Source organism: Phoenix dactylifera, chromosome 6, assembly GCF_051530095.1.
Source record: "Phoenix dactylifera cultivar Ajwa chromosome 6, Ajwa_hap1_PhDact_Kaust_v1.1, whole genome shotgun sequence".
Classification (NCBI taxonomy): Eukaryota; Viridiplantae; Streptophyta; class Magnoliopsida; order Arecales; family Arecaceae; genus Phoenix; species Phoenix dactylifera.
In genome coordinates this window covers 8,162,965-8,188,231 of record NC_143195.1, presented here as the reverse complement: position 1 = coordinate 8,188,231, position 25,267 = coordinate 8,162,965, and the positions used below count along the sequence as shown (strand labels likewise).

Here is a 25,267-nt window from a genome sequence, read left to right as displayed (position 1 = left end):
ATATATAACCATGAATTGCTTAAAATGGTTAAGTAGCTCTTACCACCAGGATAGAGGAAAAGACCGAACATTGTGCACCACTCACATAATCTCATTATGAGAGCTTATTCTACATAATCTAGAAGTGCGGTGGAGCTTCCATTAAATAACGTTATATAAGCACGTGCTCAACTTTCTCCATGAATGGAGAAAGATGGCTTGGTATCCTGGTAATGCGAACGACGTCTTCATCCATAAGCACACATGGAAAAGGATTGTTGCGATGCATGTAACTTCCATAGGCAATGCTTATTCATACTTGACCAATGGAGCATTCACTTCTTCATTTAGGTCATTTGTTTTCCATATCTCCCTCAACTGTTCAAGATGAAACAAAATTAGGTTAAAAGTAAAATGAAAATAAGGATGCAACTTTTGAGAAAATGCTAAAAAGAAGTTAAATTACTAATTTAGGGCTTATTTGGCGCTATTGTTTTTGGATTTTTGTTTCCCTACTGATAACAAGATGTCACACGGAGGTTGATGCTGAAAATAGCATTTGCACAAAAATTCTGCTTTCTTCTGCTCTTATTTCACCTTTTTTTTTTTTTTTTTTTGGAAGTAATGTAACTTCTCTTTCTAAAGCTAAAAAGTTTTTTGAAATAATTAGTAAAAATAAAATGGTCTCATCACATGAGTTGTTCGGTGTGGTTCATTTTTCTCGTTGGGTTTTTCAAAACACAAATAGAAAACAAGAGCAATGATAAAAGGGCAATTTGTGATTTCACAGCACTTATCGCTGTTTCAAGATTACAAGTTAAAAAGTATGAAACATGTATTTTTATTATGTACTAGGAAGAGGTTTCAGGTTCTGACTTTAAAGGTGCATTCTCAATCATAACTATCAGAAAAAAAAAGAAAAGTAAAGACTTTTGAAGTCTCCGTATGGAAAAGCCGCTGGTGCTAACTCAAACAACGATGATAAAATATGGAGAATTAGCATCAAGTAAACAAATGGCATTAATTTTACCAAAAAAAAAACAAATGGTATTAAGATGTTGAGCAATAGGGTAATAAAAATTCATTTCAATTAGATACAACTAGACTACTAATTTGCGTTTAACCTATAACAGTGCACCTGTAATAACAGTTACAATTTTAAACATCCAATCTATGATATATAATAATATTAATTTAGCATCATTGGTTGAATGTAATTTCTTGGTATCAAAATCATGAGGCTTAATTTATTATGATTAGAAGCAAACATTTTACGTTCAGTGAAAGTTACCATGTTGTTCAACTCTATCAATTGACTTATCTTTTACTATACCAACAAAATATGAAATTTTTTTCTTGAAGATAAATATGGAAGGAACCAATCAATCAAATACTATTAAAAAATTCTCTTTTAGATACCTCCTCAACTTTTATACTTGTAATTATACCAAGGTATCTAAGATATAAAAATTTTATGGTATCTGCTCACTCTAGATCGATAGTTGGCCAAAGGAAAAAGGACAGGGAATTACCTTTGCAAGGTGTTCTTTCTGATATCTGTATCCCTGATATGGATAAGGAGAAACATTAATATACTTAGAGATATGCAAACTAAAAAGCACCAACAAACTCGTAGAATAGTAACAAATTAACCTTGTCTGTTCCATAGATATAGTCACAGTAGGTAAAAACTGATGCGAAGTTACTATGGCTTTGCCCTCCAACATAATGATGGTAATCATGGTACTCAGCTCCTCCATAGAAAGGGATATATTTTGTAGGAGTTTGGGGGAAGTCGTAGCTGTGTTCAACATGAACATGTTAGTCAAGAAGGTAAAGCATGCATTTAGTTTAAAATTAAATAAAAAGTTACACTTCACCCATTTGCCACGAGTGGAGGCATTAATTATATTTGATTTTAACTTTCGGGCCTCCGTGTGGTAAAGAGGATTTTGTCCAACTACAAGTAATTTTTATTATTTAACCTATTCTCCAACTTGCATCAGTTAAGTTTTACCCAAAATTACTTTTATATTATTAAATATTAAATTCATTAACTGATGCTCCTTTATCTTTCCCTCTTGCCTCCAATTCAGGTTCTGATTTTCCATCTTTTAGCACCAGTTAGTGACCAATATGAGAGAGGAAATCAAAATCCTACAACATTTTTTTTTCTTTTTGTTGTATTATTATGATTGCTATTGTTGTCGTCGAATCCAGATCGAGGTGCAAATGCACCTCGGATGACCTTGCAGTCGGCTGGAGGCGAGCTTAGTAGGCTGGTTGAGGTGTCGGGCACTCATTTCCTCCACTGAGTGACTTGCAAGAAGTCCACTTGCTTGAGAGTTTTCGGCGAAGAACCTCCTATACCTAAGTCAAAATAATAAGGCAACAATGTGGAAGGAAGAGATCTCAGCAGAGGATGGCCTCTCTGAGTGATAGTGAGTGCTTACTATGCGTGTACCTCAAGTCTCCTAGGTTTCTCCTTTATATAGGAGAGTCAGTACTGTCATTACCTGGGCCGACATGCTGTACAATGATGCCAGGTAGTGGCCGATGATATATCCATGGCGTGGGGGTCAGTTGCATAGGCAGAGTGCGACACAGTTCTAATGCGGGATGTGGGGTTGCCACAACTGCAGACTACTAGGGCTGTCGGTTGTTAGGGTTATTAGCTGTGTTAGACCCGTGCTGATGGTTCTCCTCGGTTGGAGCTAAAGTCATTTACCTTAGTTTATGTTCGAGGTCAGGGGGTCAGTTTGGTTTGAGATTGAGGTATCCCATATTTCTTCCATCATTTGCCCCCACTTCTATGGCTGAACTATATTCTGGTTTGGGTGATGGAAATCGAGTAAAAACCTCGATTGACGGCAAGACCTTCGTTAGGGGCATTAAGTGCACCAATCAGTTTTTTTGAAGCGTCACTGAATCCAGGCCATCTCGAGACATCATTATTGCAGGGTGACTCTGAGATACCTTTAATGCGGTGATCTAGCGCGTTGCCTTCGTCGCATCCTGGGTGACACATGGCTCGATCCGCTCGGGTAGTTGGATTGGCAAGTTGCGGAGGCCAGCGAGTGGGACCTTCATGCCGAGGCGAGGGTTGCGGAAGTGATTGAAGAGTACTGTACTTTGAAAGAGTTCTGAGAGGAGGCCTTAGAGAATGCGGCTGACGCGTTTGGGAAGAGCTTCGAGGCATGCTGAGCTCAAGCTTAATGGCTTTTCCCAAAGAAGGACTTCTCCATCCTTGACACGACGGCGAGGTCGGTGACGACAGCGACGAAAGCGATGACCCCAAAGTCCGCGGAGATGTTAAAGTCAATGGCGGTGGCGGCAATAGTGGAGGATTCGAGGGTTAGGGGCAATGAAGCTGATCCCGGGGGATGCCCTCCTTTTCCAAGATCTTGGCTTTGACATTACAGATCGCGTCTGAGGACCCAATCCCCCAGACAACAGCTACGCCAAGTGGGGCTCTCCTCGAAGAGCTACAACTTTTCAACTGAAGGAAGCTGAGTACCTCAGTAGCGGTGTGGGCGGTGAAGGCGAGGAATGAAGACCTTTACCTCATCGCTTTTGTTGTTTTCTTTTCATTTGGGTGAACCAAGTTTAATATACTCTTCTTTTTGTTTGGCCTCTATCGAGGTCAGTGTAAAAATTTACAACTTTATTAAAAAGAAAGAGTTTCTCTAGTACCTGACTTCGGTCTTGGTTTGTGTCGTGTTGTTGTTTGCTCTTTGTATGAGTTTGCACTAGGCCTCGCCTTTCACTATAGCTCTTTTTGCGCAATTTCTGTTGAGATTAATGCATGTACCAAAAGATAATATGAATAAAGAACGTTTTGAAGTACTTGACTTCGATTTTTATTTGCTATCATTTATTTCTTTATTCAAGTTTAGGTTGTCTTACGAACCCTCCTGCTCATAGAGCTTTAGCTTGTCTTGGGCTCTTCGACTAATTTTTCCAAAATCCAGCTCCCAAGGAGTTTTGCTTGATTACGGTTCTCATGCTCAGGCCATTCTCGACCTGAAGAGGTCGGACGATATGCCAAGCCTTTAGCCTAGCGGCCGGTTTTTCTACTCAGGCCATTCTCGATCTGAAGAGGTCAGGTGCCATGCCAAGCCTTCGGTGCGGTTGCCAGTTCTCCTGCTCAGGCCATTCTTGATCTGAAGATGTTGGTTGGCACACCAAGCCATCGGCATGGTGGCCGTTTCTTCTGCTTGGGCCATTCTCAATCTGAAGAGGTTGGTTGGAATGCCAAGCCTTCAATGCTGTGGTCGGTTCTCCTGCTTGAGCCATTCTTGACTGAAAGAGGTCGATTGGCATGCCAAGCCTTCGACATGGCGGCCGATTTTCATCTCGGAAGTATGCTCCTTTAGGCATCCCCGACGTTGGCTCTTAGCGAAAATTCAAGTGGGCTCGGTCTTTTCGTCTCCGGAGCATATGTTTAGAGGCATCTCTAGGGTTGGCTACTGAGAGAAAATCCAAGTGAGCTTAGTCTTCTTATCTTCAGAGTATACTTTTGAAGGCATCTTTGGAGTTGGCTACCTAGAAAAATTTTGAGTAGGCTCGATCTTATCATCTCTGGAATATTCTCCCAGAGGCATCTATGGGGTTGGCTATCTAGAAAAAATCTGAGTGGGCTCAGTCTTCTCATATTTGAAGTTTGCTCCTGGAGGCATCTTTAGCTTTGGCTACCACGAGAAAATTTGAGTGGTCTTAATCTTCTCGTCTTCAGAGTATGCTTTTGATAGTATCTCTAGGATTGGGTACATAGAGAAAATTTGAGTGGACTCAGTCTTTTTGTATCCAAAGCATGCTCCCAAAGGCATCTCTAGGGTTAACTACCCAGAGAAAATTCGAGTGGGCTCGGTCTTCTCATCTCTGGAGTACGATCTTGGAGGCATCTCTCGAGTTGGCTAACTAGAGAAAATCTGAGTGGGCTCAGTGTTCTCATCTTCGGATTGGGATCTTGGAGGAATCCCAAGCTAGCTTAGTTTAGGAAGTCCCCAGACATCTGTGGGGCGTCTCCTTTATTAGAGTTCAGATTTTTCGAGAGTGTCTCAAGTAGAATATGCTTGTCATGATCGTCTGGTCTAAAAGACAAAAAAAAAAAGAAAATTTTTATTGACAATGAGTTAGGACTACGATGAACCTTATTGACAACAGGCATGAAGGTTGTCGTGGCTCCAAGCCCGCGATATCAGGGTACAATTGTAACAACCCAAGACCTCACACAAAATGGCTAGCGAGAAGGTGTTTTTTTGGATTTCTTAGTCCTATATAAATACTCAAGATCTCCTTGATGAATAATCGATGTTGGACTAAACATACGCCGCATAGGTCTATACTCCTCCGTTCATGCCCTGATGTCCTTGTTAGGATAAGAATTCAAAACTATTCAAATTTAATCACAAGCACTACGATCGGCCCATGACTAACCTTTGTGAACCCTTGTTGCAGTATCCCCTTGTCCATATAGGCTATGGGCCCAGTTTGCTGTAATACCATTTGTAACAATCTAGGTCCTCATCTAAAATGGCTAGTCAGAAGGTATTTTTTGGAATCCTTAGTCCTATATAAGTACTCAAGATCTCCTCGGCAAAAAACTGATGTGGGACTAAACACACGCCCGCACGGGTCCTCATAGCCATCGAGGTCTCTATCTCGTACACCGAAAGCCTTCAGTTGCCGGGTTCCAAGATCCGGTATAGAGCCCCTCGTGCTCGATTTTGTTACTTGAGGTGGAGAATTCATACCGAAGGGCGCACTTCGTGATTACTTCACTAGGGCTGGTAAGCGTCGCACTGACCCTTCTGCCCCCCGAACTTTATGACCGTTCCATGCGCATGACTTGTGGCCGCTCCGTGGTCTTCCTATTGAGGGGCTCGATTGTCCGAGGCACTACTAGCAATGGTGTTGATCATGCCGGTCATCGGATAGTTGTCGATTTGCTCTAGAGGTGGTGGATCAAAGGCCGGAGCGGGCGCTCCTTGGTCCATTGGGCGTGCACATACCGGTCTAGCTGCCCAAACTAGATGAGTGCTTCAATTTGTCCTTGAGCTAAGCACACTCTTCGATGTCAAGGCCGCTATCTCAATGGAAACGATAGTAATTCTTCTCATCCCTTTTGGTCACTGGGCCCTTCATCAGATGCAGGGTATGCAGGTAGCTCGACCCTCAATCTCTATGAGGATGTGGGCCCTTAGGGCGGTGAGAGGAGTATACCTCTCAAACTTTTGAGGAGGACTCTTAGGTTGTCGCAGGCCACTCTCATGCTGAGTGAGATACTCCTTGGCTCTCTTCACTCCTTGCATCCTCTCTTGCTTTTCTGGGGCAGGCTCCCGCCAACGGACTTATGGCGGGAGGCAAGAGGCCATGGTTTCCTTGATGTGAGCATATTTGTCGGCATGCGCCAACATTTCGGCAAAGTCATTGGAGAAGCACTTTTCTAGATAGAAGAGGAAGCTTGATGGCCGCAGGCCACTCTTCATTGCAGACATTGCTATCGATTGGTCCAGGTTACGGACCTTCAACGTCGCTGCATTGAAGTGGGTGACATATTTCTTGAGAGATTTCCTCTCTCACTAGTTGATGTTGAGTAGTGAGTCCGAGCCGCGACATCGTGTTTGGCTAGAACCAAAGTGTGCCGCGAAGAGATGGGCGAGCTACCTGAAGGAGTAGATGGATTCGGGCCGAAGCCCTGAGAACCTTAAAAAGAATGGTGTTGGTGGCTCCATGCAGCATCATGAGAACCTTGAAGCTCTCAAGGTAATCCAAGGGGTCCAAGGTGCCGTCGTATGGCTCTACTTGTGGCATCTTGAACTGAGAAAAGATTGGTTCCTCCATGATCTTCCAAAAAGGGGGGCTCCGAGGAGAAGTTGAGGTCATTGCTAGCCCTCAGAGCCTGTCCTTTGAGAGCATGAATTTGCCAGCCCATTTCTCGATTCTTCTATCGAGGTCGGCTTTTCGCTGGGGCAGGGGCTCCATGAGGCAAATAGATGAGCTGAGCAAGCTAGTTGAGGCATCGGACATTGGTCTCCTCGACTGGGTGTTCTGCAAGAAGTCCTGTTGTGAGAAAGTTTTTGGCGGAGGACCTCCGATGCCTAAGTCAGAATAACAAAGCAATAATGTAGAAGGGAGAGATCTCAGTGGAAGGTGGTCTCTATGAGTGATAATGAGTGCCTATTATAAACGTACCTCAAGACCCCCGGGGTTGCCCCCTTTATATAGGAGAGCTAGTCTTGTCGTTACCTAGGCCAACATGACGTGCAATGATACCAGGTAGCGACCAGTTGTATAGCCGCAGTGTGGGAGTCAGTCTGCGTAGGCAGAGCGCAGAACAAGTTTGACGCAAGATGTGGGGTTGCCACGACTGCAGACAGCCAAAGCTGTCAGTTGTTAGGGCTATCAGCCTTGGCTAACGCATGCTGATGGTTCTTCTCGACTAGCGACTCCTCGGTTGGAGCTAAAGTCGTTCATCTCGATTCATGTCCAAGGATAGAATGGTCGATCTGGCCTAAGATTGAGGTGTCCCATATTTTTCCCATCAACTATGTTATCATCCTTATTGTCCTCTATGTTGTTGCCCTTTGTGACATTCTATTTTCACGTGGACCTATGTATTCAATTTCTAGTTGAGGTGGTGTTAGGTTGGCTTTTCTTGATTAAGGTTGGAAACTTAGTTTCTATAATTATTTTTTTATGAATAAAAGATTTTGTTCATTTTTTTTCAAATAAAAATATCTAGCTTGCTTCAAAATTCATGTGCATAGCATGTGCCCAATACTAACATACTGTAGCCATTACTAAACATGCTAAGAAAGACATGCCAAACTAACAAAAGTTCATGCCAACAAAATTCATTTTGGAGCAACCCAAAACTAAAAGAGTATCAATTCTTTCGGAGTTCAATGCTCCTTTACAGCTATTATTAGTAGCTTGGCCAGCTTAACTCATTCTTTGCTAATTTCTCATTGTGAATGCATTATCGATGAAATAATGATCTTCATGCATTTGGTCCTTTAAAATTTCATTTTTGTTAACTATATATTCTTTTTTTAAGAAACAACAAATTTTGAAATCAATGTAAGAATAGTTTTCCTTAGATCTCCACCACCCTTGAGAGCCCAAATAAAACTAAATGCAATTCACTACTAATAATTTTCTTTGATGGAGATCCTTTTTTTCACATAAAATACCATGCATGAAATGATATAATTACAATATATAGCCTGGTAAATACATTTATCGATGGGGATGTTGATGAGTCAGTTGAGGTTGATTCAGCTATATTCAAATCCAAGTTTAAATTACATTTGCGAGGCCCCAAGATGAATCAAGGTTAACTAATTTTATAACACTGTACCCATATTTAATAATTCGGTACGTGTTACCATTGGATTTATCTTGGGTCCTTTTAGACCTGTGTTGCTCCTAATAAAGGTGAGGGATCGCTCATTTGACCTACCCATAAGAGGAAGGGAACAAGGATCCCTACACTTGGACAGGAGAGACACAAGGGTATTGCCTTAGTTGAAACCTTTTTTGGATTTTTGTTATTTTTTTATATTTTTATTTTTTTTTTTCTTATGTAAGTCAAAGCATAGATGTTGAGCATTAGTATGGAAGACGAAACTCCTATGAACATCCCAAAATCTTGTCAATTAAGCAGGAAAATTTCTCATTCATAAGATGATCCTCTACCTGACTAGACCTTTCTTGGAAGACAAATGCTTAAACAACATAGAAATCTGTATATATAAAAAAAAGAATTACACAGTCGATATCTCACTTAAAGCCAATACTTGAAATGAGAAAGAGAAGGTCATACATTAGCTATGTGACATTTTTGTCCTAGATTCTATATTATTTTAACATTTTTGTTAGATTTCAATAGACAGATACTATTGTATGTCTTATCTGTGATTGACATTTACCTAGCCTGCTATTCAAAGAAAGCTTTGTTTTTTTTTAATAAAAAAAAAACACAGAGGAAGCTCCCTCCCTCCCTTGTGCAGATGGTGGATGAATATTTGCTAAGGAACACACACACACACATATTTCATTTCATATGCTGGATTTCAACCATACAACAGTCTACACCCAAACCACATTTGTTGAGGCTCAGCCAATAAAGAAAGAAACTTTTTTTGCTCAATACTCCAAGCTATATTGTTTGAGAGGAAGAATTATTTAATAAACTCAAATTAAATTCAAATACCAAGCTACATTTTCATTCAGTGAGTTAAGAAGTTATGCTTTTTGTTTTTTTCTTTTTTCTTTTTAAGAAAAAGGCAAGTCCAACCACAAACTAACAAGGAGATGAATTAGATCCGGATTTCAGAAAAGCGTGCCTCACTAGTATAAATAGAGGTATTGTACTGCAAATTTAATATGTTGTTTGGAAGAAAATAAAATAGGTTTTACCCTGATTTCTACCTAATTTCTTTTGTCAATAAAAGAAGAATTTTGCTTGTAAACGAGGACTCAAACCTCACTTGGATATATATAGAATCCATGTAATAGTTCTGGAGTCCGTAATGAAACTAAAGGGCTAAGGGCACTGTTTTCAAAATCCTCTAATTTTATTATTATTATTTGAGAGATACAGGATAAGTGGATTTAAAGGATTACTCTCTTCTCTCGGGTCATATCAAATCAGTATTAGAGCCTAAGATCCTACCTCTATAGAGCCCTTTTTAAGGTCTAGACTTGCAAGTAGCACAAGTAGATCAGAGGATGACTTTTGGTGTGCACAAGACCTCAAAAGATAAAGACAAGAATCTTGTTGCTTTTACCTTAGTAGATGACAACGTAAAATGATGCCTCATCCAACTGAAGGAGAAGATTGCGTAACTCACTAAGCTTATATTTCGACTGATGTCTTCAACTCAAATATGAGCAGCTATATCACAAAGTTGTCTTGACCATTTCAAAACAATGATTACTCGTTTAATACTTGAACATGATGGAGTTGTCAACATGGTGAAAGTGGACAACTAGTTGGATCAACTAGAGACACGTTTCATCATAGATGGTTATATCAGTATCTAGAGGGTAGTTTTTGCTCGCTTAAAGTTTTGCTGCCCGCCTTACCTAGTGAAAATTTTACATGAGAAAGAATTATATTTCTAATATACTATGGAGAAAATTTAAGAGGATCAAGAAGCAATTCTATCCAATCGGCCATAAAAAGATCAATGCGAGTTTAAGTAATACTACTTTTGACAGAAACATGATTAATCTATCCATGACTGAATTACTGAGTTCTATAAGCAAGATATCTTTCTAAGAATCTCCATTAACGAACATGCAATTTTTATAATGTATATTAAAGGCTTTCATGAGAACATCCGATGGGAGCTGAAGTTTTTCAAAATTGAGGACATCAACGAAGTTAGCATGAAGGCCATGGGATCAAGTAGAAGAACATACCGAGGCATGGAAGCAAGCATGATAAGTCAAAGAACTAGGATAGAAGTATTGAAAATTATAATAGAAAGGAGTGTAAAAAATTAGCAATATTAGCCAAAAAAATATTATGATCATTGTGAGATCAATAGTCATAAAAAATAAAAGATTTGGAGTTTCATGTAGAGATGCGCCTAAAGGGGAAAAACAATAATTAAGGAAGATTTCAAGTGAAGGAAGATGTCAACTGAAGTTGAGGAGCTGCTTGGACTCGAGCAAGCAAATTATAAACTGAGTGTGATGGAAAAAAATCCTAAGACAATAATTGGAGCAAAGATAAGGCACAAAAAGAACCTAAAGATCTAAGTGAAGTAGAACATCATTGAACTATAGCCAACCTTGGAAGATAATAAATACCTCATCGTCGAAAGTTAGATTTAGAAGCTGGAGCTATAGACTACCCCTCGTCCATGTCCCTATTTTCTCAACTGGATCAAGAAGAATGTTAAGCTGAAGTTCATCGAGCAGTGTATCTGAAAGTTTATATTTTCTAAGAAATACATAGTCAGATTATCCTTCGAAATCCATACTTGCGGGATTAAGATGTAGTTTCCTATAGGCGACAAAGGAAATACTATGAAGAACGGAAAGAATTCCTAATCAATATTGCCAAAACACAAGGAAACATTGATCTTATTATTACTAGGGATGCAAAAAGGCTAGTCAATACCTACAAGAATTTTGTTCAATTGATGTTGAAAGAGTTAGAAAAAGGATGAATTCATTAATAAATTAGGAAGCTAAGAGCTTTAGCCATAGAATGGCAAAGTAGGCATTTCTCATCTCCAACTTTAATTTTTCAATAGCTAAATTTTCTAAATAAAGGAGCCTTGATCTACAAGAATCACCTCACATCTTGTATATCGATTTAGCTACTTTGGATAGGTTTTGAGGATGATAGTGTTATTTTGATGATTAACAAGCAATTCTCTAGAGTATGCTATAAGTTAAAATTGATACTTCATTTATAAGTTCATTGCTCTCAGTACATTTGCTTAATTGGAAATATATATATGGTCTTGTTCATTTGGATGAAACTAACCTTGAGAATGCAGCAAAGTGTGGATTGAGTCGACCCATAGGTTGATTGGGTCGACCCCCGGCACATCAAGAAATCATTTGGCACACTTCTGCAAAAATGGCACAGATGAACAGTGAGTTGGGTCGACCCAAGGAAAACATGAGTCGACCCAAACATCAAGATCCTCAAACAACTCAGAAAATGGTTCTCTGGATTTACTGAGAGGGTCGACCCAAGAAGAAGTTGAGTCGACCCAAGTAAGCCTTGAGTCGACCCAAAGAAAGGTTGAGTCGACCCAAATGAAGAAAGGCTGAAATTCAAGATTCTGAATTTTCTGAAAGTTGGGTCGACCCAAGAAAAGTTTGAGCTGACCCAAGGTTGAGTCAACCCAAAGAAAGGTTGGGTCGACCCAAGGGAAGGAAGGCTGAATTTCAAGTTTCTGTGTTTTCTGAGAGGGTCGACCCAAGGAATGTTTGAGTCGACCCAAGTGAAGGTTGGGTCGACCCAAGGACAGGTTGAGCCGACCCAAACACGGGCTGAACATAACGGCTAGTTGTGCAGAAATGCTTTTTGGACTCCCAACGGCTATAAACGGCTAGTTTCTTCAATCCAACGGTCAGAAAGGACTATTTGGAGGTTGGAGAAGTATTTAAGAAGGAGTATTCATTAGAGGAAGCAAGCTTTTGGGGAAAATACATCAAGTGCATTCAAGAGAGAACCCTAGCAAGACAAGCTTCATCAAGAGCTTCATTCAAGAATCAAAGAAAGGGATTGAGCAGATTCAAAGAGGCATTAAGAGCTCCTTCCCCCATTGAAGAGTGAAGCTTCCTTGACCAAGAAGAGCAAAGCGACTTCAAAGCGATAATTTCTTTCTAACTCTTCTTGTTGTTCATATTGCTTTATATGCTCATCTAGGAGTTTAAATCTTTTCTTTTCATTTGTATAAACACTTTGTAAAGGTTCGTTGGTAAGCCCGCAAAACCAACAAAGGTTCGTTGGTAAGCCCGCAAAACCAACAAAGGTTTTTGGTGAACCCGGAAAACCAAAGTTGTATAGGTTCGTTGGTGAGCCCGCAAAACCAACAAGGTTCTTGGTGAGCCCGAAAAACCAAGTGTAAAGGTTCGTTGGTGAGCCCGCAAAACCAACAAGGTTTTTGGTGAACTCGGAAAACCAAAGTTGTATAGGTTCGTTGGTGATCCCGTAAAACCAACAAGATTTTTGGATTGTGAGCACGGAAAACAATCCAACTGTAATCCGCAAGATTATAGTGAATTCCCAAGGGTACGCTTGGGGAGTGGACGTAGGTGCTAAGGAGAGCACCGAACCACTATATATTGGTGTGTTTGCATTGTGTTTGTGCTTTCATTTTCTCTTGCTTTATCTTCTCTTCTTGCATTAGATTAACTCACTTAAATAACCTAAGAGAGCATCCATCGCACTTAATTTAGAAAGTTTTAAAAGTACCAAAAATTTAGAAGAAACCAATTCACCCCCCCCCCCCTCTTGGATTGTCACCTTGGGCAACAAGTGGTATCAGAGCAAGGTGCTCTAATAGTACTCATTGATCTCACAATCAAGAGTTAAAGATCATGACAACCCAAGTGGGATATTTTATGAGTGAGGGACAATTAATTGATAGACCTCCACTATTTGATGGTATAAACTACACATATTGGAAAGCACGCATGCGCATTTTCATTCAAGCACATGACTACGATTTATGGAGTATCATAGTCAATGGGCTACACACAAACACTAATCATGATAAAGAAAGGGCTCAACAAAATGCAAAAGCCATGAATATTCTATATTGTGCATTGGATGATAGTGAACTTAATAGCATATCTTTTTGCATAACTGCTAAGGAAATATGGAATATGCTTGAAGTTAAATATGAATGCACTAAAGTTTCTAGTGAATTTGAAACTAGTTCCGAAGAAGAAGAGCATCAAACTGAAACTGAAAATCTATGCTTTGGAGCACATGAAGATGAGGTATGTACTCGAACACAAAGTGATTTCTCATTCAAAAATCAAGTACATACTGAAGCTCAATCTGATTTTACATTTGATGAACTTCATGATGCTTTTTCTGATTTATACTTAGAATATAAGAAGCTTAGTTTAAAGAATAAAAAGCTAAATCAGAAAAATCTATCTCTTGCTGAAAGCTATAATATAACTCAGAAAAATAATAAATTACTTTCAGAAGACAATGAAAGGCTAACTAAAGAAGTTGATAATTTGAAACCTACTGTTGAAAGATTCACTCTCAGCTCTGAAAAACTGAATTTAATGATAGAAAATTCAAGAGCTGTATATGACAAAGCTGGATTAGGATATCAACCTTGGTACACTCAAAAATCTTTTAAAAATATGTTTGTTAAAACAGTTTTTAATTATTCTAAAACAGATTCTTATAAACAAAAGCTAATTAAAATCTCTTCTGTTGTTCCTAAATCTATACATTACAAATTTGATAAACCAAAATGGGAGAAACAGAAAACTGGAAGTTTTCCTACTACTCATGTTCGATCTAAGTTTGTTAAATTCAACAAGAGGATACAGAAATACATCCCTTGTAATACTAAAATCTGTAAATTCATGGACAAAATAGCTATTAAGAAAATATGGGTTCCAAAAGGAACAATTATAGCTAACCTACAAGGACCCAAAAGAGCTTGGGTTCCTAAGTTGAAAATATGATTATTTTTCTGCAAGCATGTCTAGCTATCCAAGGTTCTAATGAAAGACGTTATCTAAACAATGGGTGCTCTAGACATGTGTTAAAGAATTGAATGTAACTAAGAAGAATGATTCAAATGAAAGAAAGAATGAAATAAGTAATTCTTACATCTTCTCGTGTTGAAATTACTTCATTAGTTGATTAAAACATAACTTGCAAGTATTAATCATTTTTGTGATATAAGTGATATTTTTTTTTTATGAAAAGAAAATATATTCAAATCACTTCATTTTTATAGTATGCTCCACTTACTATTGGATAAGTTGCAAAATAGTTAATTAATTTATTAAAAAAATAACTCGATGAATTCTCTATATGCTTGATTAAGAATTTTTATCCCTGGCATTATTTTTTATTGATCATGAAAATGATAATGTGTACTTGGTATGCTTTTGAATATTTGCACTATGAATACCAAGATTAAAGAAACCATCCTTGGCACATAGAATCAACTCATGCTAGTATGTACTTACTCCCAAAAGATCTTGCCATAGGCCCACTTAGATTATCTACTTAAAGGTCAAAGTTTTGCTATGCATGCTAACTAAGGAAACAAACAAAAATCTTTTCTAAATCTAAAGATGTTGTTTTCATCTCTAAGTTTTCAAAAGCTTACGTTGGATTTATTCTTGGGAAATAAAACTGAAGTATTTTTCTGTATTTACTAAATCTTGTAAAAGTGTTTCAAATGATAAAGGTTTCCAAACTGTGAAGATAAAGAGTATCATGGTACAGTGTTGAAAACCAAAATCCTGATAAAGGTTATACAGAAAATAATATTAAATCCAACGATTTCAGCACCAAGGACACCATAAGTAAAATAGAGTTAATAGAATTCTTGAAGAAATGCAAAAGATAATTATGTATGATAGTCATCTACTTAAATAATTTTTTAAAAGACTATCATCACTGCGTGTCATACATATGATCTCTCTTAAATCTATTTTTTGATGAAAACTTCTTTTGATCTTCTGAAAAATAGAAAAAGAACTATTGCATATCTCTCATATTTTTCAGTCGTACATGTTATGCTTGATATGTTCCCATGAAAATAATGCCAAATCTGATAAAGATATTTCTATCCTTGGATATCATTCATCAAGCAATGCATATAGAACATTCATGAAAACTTCTAGTTGTAGAAGTATCAATTCACTTTATTCTTTATGAGACTAATGATTTATTATCAAAATACTAAAAACAAATTATATATATGTATATGGTTAATCTTTTACATATAACAATCTGAAAACATGTTAATAATTAGAACCAAATTGAGTTTTTCAGAAATGCACTTAATGAAGAAAAATTGATGACTACTAAAAGACTAAATCAAGAAAAGATAAAATAGATCTTGATGAGATTCTTGTATGATTAGAAGTAAAGATCACCATTATCATTTGCTTGCTTTATGAGCTTTATATGCTATCAAATGAATGTGTAGAACTCACCCCTATGTGGTTATTTCATTAAAAAGGAGATCTATGTAAAATAACCACCATACTTAAAAATACACATTACATATATGATAAAGCAATATGTGATTTGGTACAAGCATCAAAAGCATGATATATAAAAGCTTAAGTAACCTTTTTGATAGAAAGTAATAGTGATAAATCTATGCATCAAAAAGAAGAATTTGTAATATCTTATTTGCTCAAAGTATGCATTGATGACATCATTTTTGGGTTCTACTAATGAAGAATTATAATGAAGATTTTACTTAGCTCATGTAAGGTGAGTTTGAAATATGTGTGATGAATGAATTAACATCTTCTCTCAATCTCCAAATTAAGACAAACAAGAAAGGGGATCTTCATTGACCAACGGTAGTCCACAAGAAAATTCTTATAGAAGATTGGCATGAAGAAGGTACATCTATGACCCCATCTTGTAGAATTTGAAAAGGATGAGCAAAGTAGATCTATTGTTTAAAGCTGTATTGAAGCTTGATAGAATAATTATTTCATCTTACAGCTAATAGACCAGAATGTATGCTCATTATGTGCACTTGGGCAAGACTTCAATCTAACTTTAATGAATCTTATTTTATTGATAACAAATAAATCATAATCTGAATTTTTGATAGAAACAACTGATTAAGATAAAATTGATTAAAACTTAGCTAATATGTCTTATTGATAATTATCTTAAGGAAATAGAATCTAAGCTAAATTGATTCTGAAAATAAAAATTGACTTGACCTTGATAAATCTTTCCATTGCTCACATGCTTGTCATTGAACTATCTTGGTTAATGAAACTATCTCTTTAGTTCAAGTGATATGTGCTTGCTTATATTTAGGCAATCTCTTGAGTAAAGTGACTCAACAAGCAACTATTGTCATATCTTATATTGAGTCATCTAGTTTAAAACAAAGAATATGTTGGATGAATGTTTTGTATCTTGAAGAAACTAATGACTCTCCTTCAAGAAAGAAAAGGAGTTTGTTAATAATGCAGGATCCTTGAGCAAGAAAAATGAGAGATCTCAACTTGAAGGATATCTCCATATAAGGTACAATAAACATTCACATGCAAACAAGAGAGAGGACCTTCCTCAGCCAAAAGTTCATACATAAGAAATCTAGTAGGTATTTGACTGAAGAATGCAGAATGAAATGGTAATTCTAGATACTTCTTTCATAAATTAATTGAGCAAAGTCAATAACTTAAATCTTATTATGGCATGATTGAGGCCTTTAATTATTAATTTTTGATATCATGTCTATAATTGATTGACTTATACTTTTAGAGATTGTTTCATGGTTTGCCCAAACTAGAATATATCTTTGCATATGTCATAACCATGAAATACACAAGTTTATGCTTAAAATTTTGATCTAAAATAACTTGTGTGAAATTATGAATCCATGAACATAATGAAAATGTTGTTTGTATGATACACAAGATTAATTCCTCATTCTGCTCTTTCATGTAAATTACTTGAGAATAACAAAAAGAGAGAGAGATAAAGAAAAGAAAATAAATATTATTCAAGAGGTGTAGAATCTAAGCAAAGGCAAATACTCCAATCTTAAGGAAAAGTAAAACAAGCATAATATATTCGGGACATTTGGAAGGGATAAAATCCATAATTAATTACACTAAAACAGGAAGAATTCGAAGTAAACATTTTAACCCTTCTATATTGCTCATCATAGGGATGGTGCCAATGGGGAGGCTAGTGGTAGTACCCGGCACTATTTGACCCAACTATTCGGTGTAGGGCATATTAGGGACGGCACAAGAGGGAGGCTAGTGGTAGTACCTCGTGCCCCTTCCCAACTCCACCGGATAGGGAGCAAATAGAGTATAGAGCATAAGAAAGTAAAAATGAAAGACAAAGTAAATGAAAGTATATAAGAAGAATCAAGTCAAAATGGTTAATCACTTGAAAACATACTTTAAGGAATATATCAGTGCGAAATTATATTTAAATAGGGGGAGTTTATTTGGAAAGAACTGATTTTGATCCTTGACATTCTTGTTCTTAGTATTTTAATGCATGACTTAACACATGATATATTTTACTAAATAAAATGTTAATGTAAGAAAAACAGAATTAATTTTGATGCCTTGGTTGATTGCTCTGATACGCATCCGAAACATATCTTTTCTTATCATTAAAATGTACTAATATTGGTCTAAATGATGTGTCTTTCAATGATCTTGATTACAAGCAAACATTTTTAAATATATGATTATGTTTTGATATTTAAAAATTCATTGAGCTTCATGTATACATTGCTGAAAAACTGTGATTAAGAAATTGAATTCTATAAATACACGTACCTCAATGATCATCTATAAAAACTGTGATTTAGAAAATCTCTTTTGATATTCACTAATGAATCCTAATTGACTTGATCTTTAGAACTTAAATTGTGTGCCAATTCATATTTTTATGTATCAAATTGTGCTTATTTTCTAAAGGGATAAAGGAAAGTTTGTAAAAGAACTCTAAGATGTATCAAAAACTACATGAATTCACATTTTGGTACTTGTGCCCCAATGCTCTTTTTATCATAAAAGAACCTTGAAGTCATTAAAAGTTAATGATTCAACATGATGATATGACTTTCAAGTATATAAGTTTTGATCTTTCACTCTGAAAATTAATTAAAATTACTCTCCTGTTGATAAAATACTTAATAAATTGGGCAAAAGGTCTTAAACGAACAAGCTTTCATACTTAGTGAAGAGAGAGTAGATTTCCACTCATGTCCTTCCTTGAATATCATTCATGGTACTTCTTGAATTAACCTAAGGAAGATTCCACCTACACTTGATTAGAAAACTATCTTTGGAATCTACATTTAGAAATCACTTCTGGCTTACATCCTAAATATCTCATTCCTAAAGACAAACATATAGAAATAAGATAAGGGATCATGTGCAAAATGGAAACATATGTATTGAGCATATATGCACTGAAAAACAATTAGCCGATATATTCACAAAATCCTTGAGTGAAGATAGATTCTGCACGCTAAGGAGGAAATTAGGCATATGTGATCCTTTTTATTGAAGAAATATAAAAGGGAGCAAGTAGTCTCATGATACATTCCTCCAATTTCTAAAAATCCATGAAACATGAGTCAAAACTTGTTATCTATAGATTCCTTACTCATGTATCATTGTCCCATAAAGAGTTTATAAGGATTGGAAGCAAGGAAAACATTTTAGAAGCAAAACGAAAAAGAAAAATTCTGCACTTGGGTCAACCCAACCCAGAATAGGGTCGACCCAACGTTGAGTCGACCCAAGAAATTTCTTGAGTCGACCCAACGTCGGGACCCCACTGTTAAAAGGGGGACCCGTGAGCTATCTAGGGCACTGTTTACCCTTTGTCCTCTTCCGAAAACCCTATTTCCCACTCTCAATTAGAGTCTCCCTAGGCTGATCTTAGCATCTATATTTAGAGCCTAGGCTAGAAATCTAGTTCTCGTATGTATCTTGCTTTTTCCCTTATGAATCTTGTCTTTCCCTTATATCTTTAAATCTTGATTGTGGAACATTGTACTTTTCATCATTTTGAGCATTAATATATAAAAATGTTCCTATTTTGATCAATGAAGTCTGAAGTTTGTTCTTTATTGCATCTTTTCCCATATATATGTTTTTGATGATAACAAAAAGGGGGAGAAGAGAAGGAAAGAGTATATAAAGGAGAAGAGAAGAGGAAAGAGTATATAAAGGAGAAGAGAAGGAAAGAGTATATAAAGGGGGAGACGAAAAGATAGAGTATTCACTCTAAGAAAAGAAAGAGTATTACTTTTGTGAGAAAGAGTGAGTAAAGAAGTTATGAAAAGAAAAGAGAAATAAATGGGCAAACAAATTGAAAATCATATAAGAAAGCTTACATATCTAAGGGGGAGCAATTTGTAACAATGGAAAGAGTATATAAAGGAGAAGAGAAGGAAAGAGTATATAAAGGGGGAGACGAAAAGATAGAGTATTCACTCTAAGAAAAGAAAGAGTATTACTTTTGTGAGAAAGAGTGAGTAAAGAAGTTATGAAAAGAAAAGAGAAATAAATGGGCAAACAAATTGAAAATCATATAAGAAAGCTTACATATCTAAGGGGGAGCAATTTGTAACAATGAAAATCATCAAATCAAAAATTTCTATCATAATTCAGAATTTGGCACATATAAATTCAGAATTTGGCACGCTCCTTTCTCACCTCGATACATAAGCTGAAACTCTTATTTTATCTCAAATTTTTGAAGTTTCATTGCTAATGAATTATAAATGAAAGGGGGAGCCATTCAAAAAAATCAAATTGGCAAATTTTGAATGATATAGGGGGAGATTTCACTTATATATATGAAAAGCTGAAATTCTGAAATTCAATCCCTTTTATAAACTGATTTTAAAGACAAGTATCAATAGGCTTATACTCTTTATTTTGTAATCATCAAAAAGGGGGAGATTGAGGATGATAGTGTTATTTTGATGATTAACAAGCAATTCTCTAGAGTATGCTATAAGTTAAAATTGATACTTCATTTATAAGTTCATTGCTCTCAGTACATTTGCTTAATTGGAAATATATATGTGGTCTTGTTCATTTGGATGAAACTAACCTTGAGAATGCAGCAAAGTGTGGATTGAGTCGACCCATAGGTTGATTGGGTCGACCCCCGGCACATCAAGAAATCATTTGGCACACTTCTGCAAAAATGGCACAGATGAACAGTGAGTTGGGTCGACCCAAGGAAAACATGAGTCGACCCAAACATCAAGATCCTCAAACAACTCAGAAAATGGTTCTCTGGATTTACTGAGAGGGTCGACCCAAGAAGAAGTTGAGTCGACCCAAGTAAGCCTTGAGTCGACCCAAAGAAAGGTTGAGTCGACCCAAATGAAGAAAGGCTGAAATTCAAGATTCTGAATTTTCTGAAAGTTGGGTCGACCCAAGAAAAGTTTGAGCTGACCCAAGGTTGAGTCAACCCAAAGAAAGGTTGGGTCGACCCAAGGGAAGGAAGGCTGAATTTCAAGTTTCTGTGTTTTCTGAGAGGGTCGACCCAAGGAATGTTTGAGTCGACCCAAGTGAAGGTTGGGTCGACCCAAGGACAGGTTGAGCCGACCCAAACACGGGCTGAACATAACGGCTAGTTGTGCAGAAATGCTTTTTGGACTCCCAACAGCTATAAACGGCTAGTTTCTTCAATCCAACGGTCAGAAAGGACTATTTGGAGGTTGGAGAAGTATTTAAGAAGGAGTATTCATTAGAGGAAGCAAGCTTTTGGGGAAAATACATCAAGTGCATTCAAGAGAGAACCCTAGCAAGACAAGCTTCATCAAGAGCTTCATTCAAGAATCAAAGAAAGGGATTGAGCAGATTCAAAGAGGCATTAAGAGCTCCTTCCCCCATTGAAGAGTGAAGCTTCCTTGACGAAGAAGAGCAAAGCGACTTCAAAGCGATAATTTCTTTCTAACTCTTCTTGTTGTTCATATTGCTTTATATGCTCATCTAGGAGTTTAAATCTTTTCTTTTCATTTGTATAAACACTTTGTAAAGGTTCGTTGGTAAGCCCGCAAAACCAACAAAGGTTCGTTGGTAAGCCCGCAAAACCAACAAAGGTTTTTGGTGAACCCGGAAAACCAAAGTTGTATAGGTTCGTTGGTGAGCCCGCAAAACCAACAAGGTTCTTGGTGAGCCCGGAAAACCAAGTGTAAAGGTTCGTTGGTGAGCCCGCAAAACCAACAAGGTTTTTGGTGAACCCGGAAAACCAAAGTTGTATAGGTTCGTTGGTGATCCCGTAAAACCAACAAGGTTTTTGGATTGTGAGCCCGGAAAACAATCCAACTGTAATCCGCAAGATTATAGTGAATTCCCAAGGGTACGCTTGGGGAGTGGACGTAGGTGCTAAGGAGAGCACCGAACCACTATATATTGGTGTGTTTGCATTGTGTTTGTGCTTTCATTTTCTCTTGCTTTATCTTCTCTTCTTGCATTAGATTAACTCACTTAAATAACCTAAGAGAGCATCCATCGCACTTAATTTAGAAAGTTTTAAAAGTACCAAAAATTTAGAAGAAACCAATTCACCCCCCCCTCTTGGATTGTCACTTTGGGCAACAGGTTTGGATAGGATTTGAGAGCAAGATTTATTGTATCCAAGACTCAAAAGTGAACCAACATTTCAAGAAATCACAACTTTTTGATTCGAGAGAAATTTGGCATGATGATAGTAGGCAACATTGACTTAGTGCTCGACATTTAGACACCTCATGTCCTGTATTGACATTTCTAATTAGAAAATCATAATTAAAAATCATATATTGACATTTCTAATCTAAGAACCATAGCTAAAAATCAACCTTGGGCACATATTTAGGTATTATCAAGCCTAATATAATATTTAACCAAAAAAAATTATGAATCATATAGAATCAAAAATAACTAATTTAATAAATTATGTATATATATATATATATAGCTAAAAATCAACCTTGGGCACATATTTAGATATTATCAAGCCTAATATAATATTTAACCAAAAAAAATTATGAATCATATAGAATCAAAAATAACTAATTTAATAAATTATGTATGTATGTATGTATATATATATATATATATATATATATATATATATATATATATATATATATATAAGGATGCATTTACACAATATTGATGTACGCTCAGCATCTCATCTTTAAAAAGATTCCGCATCCCATATCGATCGATATTTGGATACGTGACAACCCTACGTGGGAAAGCATTGAAACTTTGGGCATTTGAAGCCGTGCAACTTTGTATCTTTAATTGATTGGATTTTTTTCGCACAGCTCTCAGTTTTGTATAGTCCTACCCTTGGATGGTTGACATTTTGACCTCATGTGGAGCGGTCAAATTCCAACTTTTTGCCGTGGTAAGTCCTCAACCTCATTCTGGGCCCACGTTTTTTTCCCAGAAAAAATAAATTGAGCACTGTCTGGTGCAGGTCAATTAAGTCACAGTGCACTTATTATTGATGATCAGTGGTCCCGCACAGATCTCAAAAGCCTTTAATCTTAAAATAAGTAACCAAATGGGCACACAATTTTAAATAAATAGAATCTTGCTGCTAATAACTAATAACTGATAGACATTTTAAATTGTAATCTTGGATATTGCATCATCTAAGTATTTATATTTTGATAATTAACATGCGAGTCGGTCCATAATTGGTCTATACATGAACCATTCATATGTTATTCTCGAGAATAGCTGAATATTCAAAACCATATTTTATTCACCATCCTTTATAGATTGCTTGACAAAATTCATGCATTTTTTAACGGACAAGGAACTACATATATATAAAACGTCTTATATACTATATTTTACATATAAAATAAGATGCACAGGAGAGGAGGGACAAGTTAAATATACAATTTTATATTTTACAATACTAAACATCAATACAATTATCGTGGTACAAATTAAAAAACACCGATTAATAGTGGCAAAGAACTATATATACATATACATATACATACATACATATATATATATATATATATATATATATATATATATATATATATATATATATATATATGCATGTATATATGCACTCACGCAAATACAGATATTTTTGATCGCCAAAACTCTAAAATTATATTGAATTATAAATTTGGCTGTATATGTTATTTTTATGACCAAATTTTTACCTATATATTTTATTTTTAGATCTAATTGTACCTGAATATTTACTGTAGAGTATTTTTGCTGAATACTGAAGGACTAATTATGGGTTGATCTTCCTTCCTTTATCTAAAAAATTCTATAAAAATAAGATGAAAAGGTAGTATTTTCTAAATTGCTACAGTTTAATTATATCAAAGGTGACAGGATGATTGTTTTTTTTTTTCAGAGCATAGCATGTGGAAACAACTCAAGTAAATAGAGTGTAACTAAATATATCCGGAAGAAATCAAAATGAAGTTTCATTCTAAATTCTAAATTTTAAAAGACAGTCAACAATAGAAGTCCCTCATTACCGGACCGATGGATGATTTCTAGTATTTTCCTATAAAAGAAATCAAAACATTATATCTTAATACTCTAGATGACGAGGAATTCCGAACTTTAGGATTTGTGTTCGAGAGATGAACCCATTCGCGTAAACTATCACTAATCTCAACCTCGGGCATAAATGATAACTTGCTTCAATGGAAACTCTTGTTCCCACCGTGCAGTGGATCCAAACCACACCTTGACAAGCTCGCTACTCTTTTTTAGCGAACCTCAATCAAATTGACTAGAACCTTTGTACCATAAAAAAAAATAAAATAAAATAAAATTCTAACCTACTACCCGACTATAATATATATAGAGCCAAATTGATCTACATTTGAGTGGATCTCTCCTCAAATTCTGTCAAATCTAGATTGAACAATGGACATCTCATATTGATGATCTAAGTTGTTGAATATGATCTACTATTTTGAGATTTATGCTCCACAAACTATATGATTTGGTGGCGCACAACTCATGCATCAAGCAGATCAAAAATAAAAATTATATAACTTTTAGTATATAAATAGTTTAAAGATTATAGATCGCATCCGATGATTTAGATCATCGAAATAAAGGAAGAATGGAAGGATGTTGAGAGAGAAGAGATAGAGAGAGGTTTTAGTTACCCGCAGTGCGTCTCTATGGCCTCGACGTGGCGGAGGGCCATCCAGAGCCAGAAGGTGACGATGTGGCCGGGAACGATGGCGGGGCCGAGAAAGGCCGGGAATCCAAGGATGAGGACCTCGGCCCAGTGGGCGTAGGGCGCGGCGAACCCGATCGGCGCCGTGAACTCGTGGTGCACCCGGTGGATGTTCTCATACCCCCACTTGCCGTGCAGCCACCGGTGGATCCAGTAGTTGAAGTAGTCCTCCACTAGGAAGTACACCGCCAGCTGCGCCGCCACCTCCCACCCCGTCGGCAGCGGTAGCCCCGTCCTTATCCCCACCCCCTGTTTTTAAGTAAATAAATACATGTATAAAAGTACATAAATAAAGACAGAAAGATGCTTCCAACCTTCATGGAAAGAGGTACGTGGGAGGGTGTGGTCACTGGCAGGCGAAGTGACTAATTACATACCTTGATGGTTGGGTAGGAGAAGAGCTGGAGGGGGCCGACGGCGAGGATGAAAGTACGAACGACGTCCTTGTAGCACTGGAGGACGGTGGAGGCGGGGTGGCGGACCTTGGGCTGGAGCTTGTACTTGTCGATGGATTTGGGGCGGAAGAGCTCGACGAGGGCGACGGGGAGCGGCGCCAGGGAGTAGACCAGGATAAGGAAAGCAATGTTGTGGGCATAGAGCCAGAAGTCGTGCATGCCGGCGGAGTACCGGAACCACATCACCTCCGCTGCCGTCAAGTTCCTCCCCAGCGCCGCCTCGGCCTCGCCGATGCTCTGGAAGGGCAGCATTGCTAAAGCCCGAAACGGAGGCAGGAGAAGAAGATAGTTGTGACGGGACTTGCCGGAGAGAAAGTTGGAGAGCTATATAGAGGAAACGAAAAAATATATCATGCGTTATGCATGCGGTGCAGAG

General features: G+C 37.1%; 1 protein-coding gene across 1 annotated transcript; it reads right to left on the bottom strand.

Annotated features, from left to right (window-relative positions):
- On the bottom strand, positions 1-25,267 carry LOC103720910 (very-long-chain aldehyde decarbonylase GL1-10-like). Its single transcript, XM_039118473.3, has 5 exons — positions 24,814-25,267; positions 24,363-24,685; positions 1,633-1,780; positions 1,512-1,544; positions 1-357 (listed from the first exon to the last, which is right to left on the bottom strand). Exons 1-5 carry the CDS (start codon positions 25,141-25,143, stop codon positions 289-291), a joined length of 903 nt encoding a protein of 300 aa, XP_038974401.1. The 5' UTR covers positions 25,144-25,267; the 3' UTR covers positions 1-288.

Excerpts from the sequence above, each read along its gene's own strand:
- LOC103720910 (XM_039118473.3), bottom strand. The coding sequence starts at position 25,143 with ATGCTGCCCTTCCAGAGCATCGGCGAGGCCGAGGCGGCGCTGGGGAGG. Across the intron at positions 24,686-24,813 it reads TCTCCTACCCAACCATCAAG|GGGGTGGGGATAAGGACGGG; the intron begins GTATGTAATTAG and ends ACTTAAAAACAG. Across the intron at positions 1,781-24,362 it reads GCCATAGAGACGCACTGCGG|CTACGACTTCCCCCAAACTC; the intron begins GTAACTAAAACC and ends TGTTGAACACAG.